This window comes from Myotis brandtii, unplaced genomic scaffold (genome assembly GCF_000412655.1).
Source record: "Myotis brandtii unplaced genomic scaffold, ASM41265v1 scaffold454, whole genome shotgun sequence".
NCBI lineage: Eukaryota > Metazoa > Chordata > Mammalia > Chiroptera > Vespertilionidae > Myotis > Myotis brandtii.
Genome location: NW_005367354.1, coordinates 1243077 through 1245493, shown reverse-complemented (window position 1 = coordinate 1245493; position 2417 = coordinate 1243077). Strand labels below are relative to the sequence as shown.

Genomic DNA, 2417 nt, shown 5'->3' with positions numbered 1-2417 from the left:
TGAAAACAGAACTCTGAATGGTGAGCACAGAAAAGGCAGGATTTCCCAGAGGGCAAATGCTGGCAGTATTACTGAGCTAGAAAGATGAGACCATGCCCCCAAACACCTAGAAGCTGGGGTCCTGCAATGAAGACCCCCAAAGAACCCCAGGTTAAATTGGAATTCCAGGAATTGAAGTGGTCAGTTTCACCACCTGGCTTTGGCAAAAGCAAATACAAATTCTGTCTGGAGAAAAACAAACAAACCTCAGTTTAAGCCCTTGGGCTTTTCTTAGATTAAGAACAACAATGATTAGCTCACAATTGATACACAAAGAAATGTACTCCATTACTGACATCAGCAGAAACAAACATTATAGACTTATACCTCCAAGAAATTCAGATATTGGAATTGTTAAAGAATAGAAAGGCACTGCATATAAAATGCTATAAAAAAGATGGGATTAAAAAACAAGCAATACCAAAAAACAAAACAAAACCCAAGCAATACTAGACTATCAAAAATGCAGACTTTACCAAGACCCAAATAGAGCTTTTAGAAATAAAAATACAATTGTTGAAATAAAACATTCAAAGGATGAATTAAATGAGAGATTTCTCTGAAGAGAGAATTTGTAAATAGGAAGAGTGGGCTGGGGGGGAAAAAGCATAGAATGCAACACAGGGAGATGAGAAGGTTGAGAGTAAGAAGGTCTAACACATATCTAATCAGAGTCACACAATGATAAAACAAAGAGAATGGAGAAGAAGCAATGTTATCCTAATAGACAATCACAAAGAATTTTTCAGAATTGATGGAAGGCATGACTCTACATATAAAGCATCTAGCCCAGTGCCTGGCACTTGGTGGGTATTTGATGAATGTCTCATTTGGTGGTAGAGGACTTCCTCTCTCAACCTTCCAGAGTCCATCGGGTGTGCTTCCACACTTCTTGGATGGTTCCACACCCTCTCAGTCTCTGGAATAGCTGCCCTGAAGATGCCCTAATGGTGGGGTGAGGGGGCAGTTCTCTCCTAGGCAGCCCTGGCTACAGTGGGAGGGGTACAGTGCTAGATCAGGTCCTCCAGCCCTAAGTGCTGGCCTGTGTGTGTGGCAGAGTGAGCTCAGTGATGGCATCGCGATGCTGGTGGCGGGCAATGACCGTGTGCAAGCCGTGATCACACAGATGGAGGAGGTGTGCCAAACCATTGAGGTAAGCCTGGCTGGGAGGCAGGGAGACTTTCTGGGCTCCTGGAGGTGGATCACAAGTAACGGGATGAGCTTAGCCAGGCTGCCAGATACGAATCTCAGCTCTGCCCCTCACTAGCTCTGTGACTTTGGTCCAGTTACTTAACTTCTCTGTGCTTTGGTTTTGTTTGTTTTTGACTACGTAAAATGGTAATAATGAGACTGTTATGGCGCCTACCTCATTGGATCTTTATGAGAACTACATGTGATAATTTAGTTCTAAATAAACAAGTAAAAACCAGGCCCAGAGACATAGACAGCACGCATGGGACTAAAGTATTGTTATTTGCTGAGAGTAGATTTGAAAGTTCTCATCGCATTAAAAGAAAGTGTAACAGATATTAACTAGACACATTGTGGTGATCATTTTTCCATATATACAAATATGGAATCATTACATTATACACCTGAAACTTATATGATACTATGTGTCAATTGTATCTCTAAAAATATTGCGCTATTGTTTCTGAAAAGATCTGGGCATCAGCAGCCCTCGGCTGGAGTTCCCTCTGCCACTAATTTGGAGCGTAACTCACAAGTCACTCTTCTTTTGGGCTCCCTGTGCTTTGCACCTAGCGGGGAGCGGGGCAGTAGCCGGGCGCTCTCCCCGCTATGAGAAGTCAGAGGTCACCACTCCCGTCTTTCAGGACAACAGCCGGAGGCAGAAGCAGCTGCTGAACCAGAGGTTCGAGACCCTGTGCGCGGTGCTGGAGGAGCGGAAGGGCGAGCTGCTGCAGGCGCTGGCCCGCGAGCAGGAGCAGAAGCTGCAGCGTGTCCGGGGCCTCATCCGCCAGTACGGGGACCACCTGGAGGCCTCCTCCAAGCTCGTGGAGTCCGCCATCCAGTCCATGGAGGAGCCACAGATGGCGCTCTACCTGCAGGTGGGCCCCGGGGTGGCTGGCGGGCGGCGCAGTGGCTAGAGCGGGGGCACCCGGAGGCCCGGGTTCAAGGCCGGTCTCTGGCCCCTACATGACCCCCGGCCTTGGGCCAGTCACCCCCTCTGAGTACGCTTTGTGCTTAGGAATGGGGATGTGTCTGCCCTGCCTGCAGACCCTTCGGGACTGCGGTGGGCATTGAAGTGGGCCGTGGCCAGCAGTTGGCCCGGGCTGACTCTCGCCCTCCTTCCCTCCTTACAGCAGGCCAAGGAGCTGATCAATAAGTGAGTAGGCGGGGCGGGAGGGAGGGAAGGG

The 2417-nt window shown here is 48.6% G+C and overlaps 1 protein-coding gene across 2 annotated transcripts in view; it reads left to right on the top strand.

The window, feature by feature from the left end:
• The window catches only part of TRIM54 (tripartite motif containing 54), a 17294-nt gene extending 14888 nt beyond the window's left edge, over window positions 1–2406 (top strand). The window contains exons 4-6 of one of the 2 annotated variants that reach the window (XM_005874961.2): window positions 1097–1192; window positions 1875–2108; window positions 2364–2406. In XM_005874961.2, the coding sequence (XP_005875023.1) occupies window positions 1097–1192; window positions 1875–2108; window positions 2364–2390 (357 nt within the window). In that variant the 3' untranslated portion in view covers window positions 2391–2406. The remainder of the gene's footprint in view (window positions 1–1096; window positions 1193–1874; window positions 2109–2363) is intronic. The other variant, XM_014546631.1, reaches the window with a different exon arrangement.
• The last annotated feature ends 11 nt before the right edge of the window (window positions 2407–2417 follow it).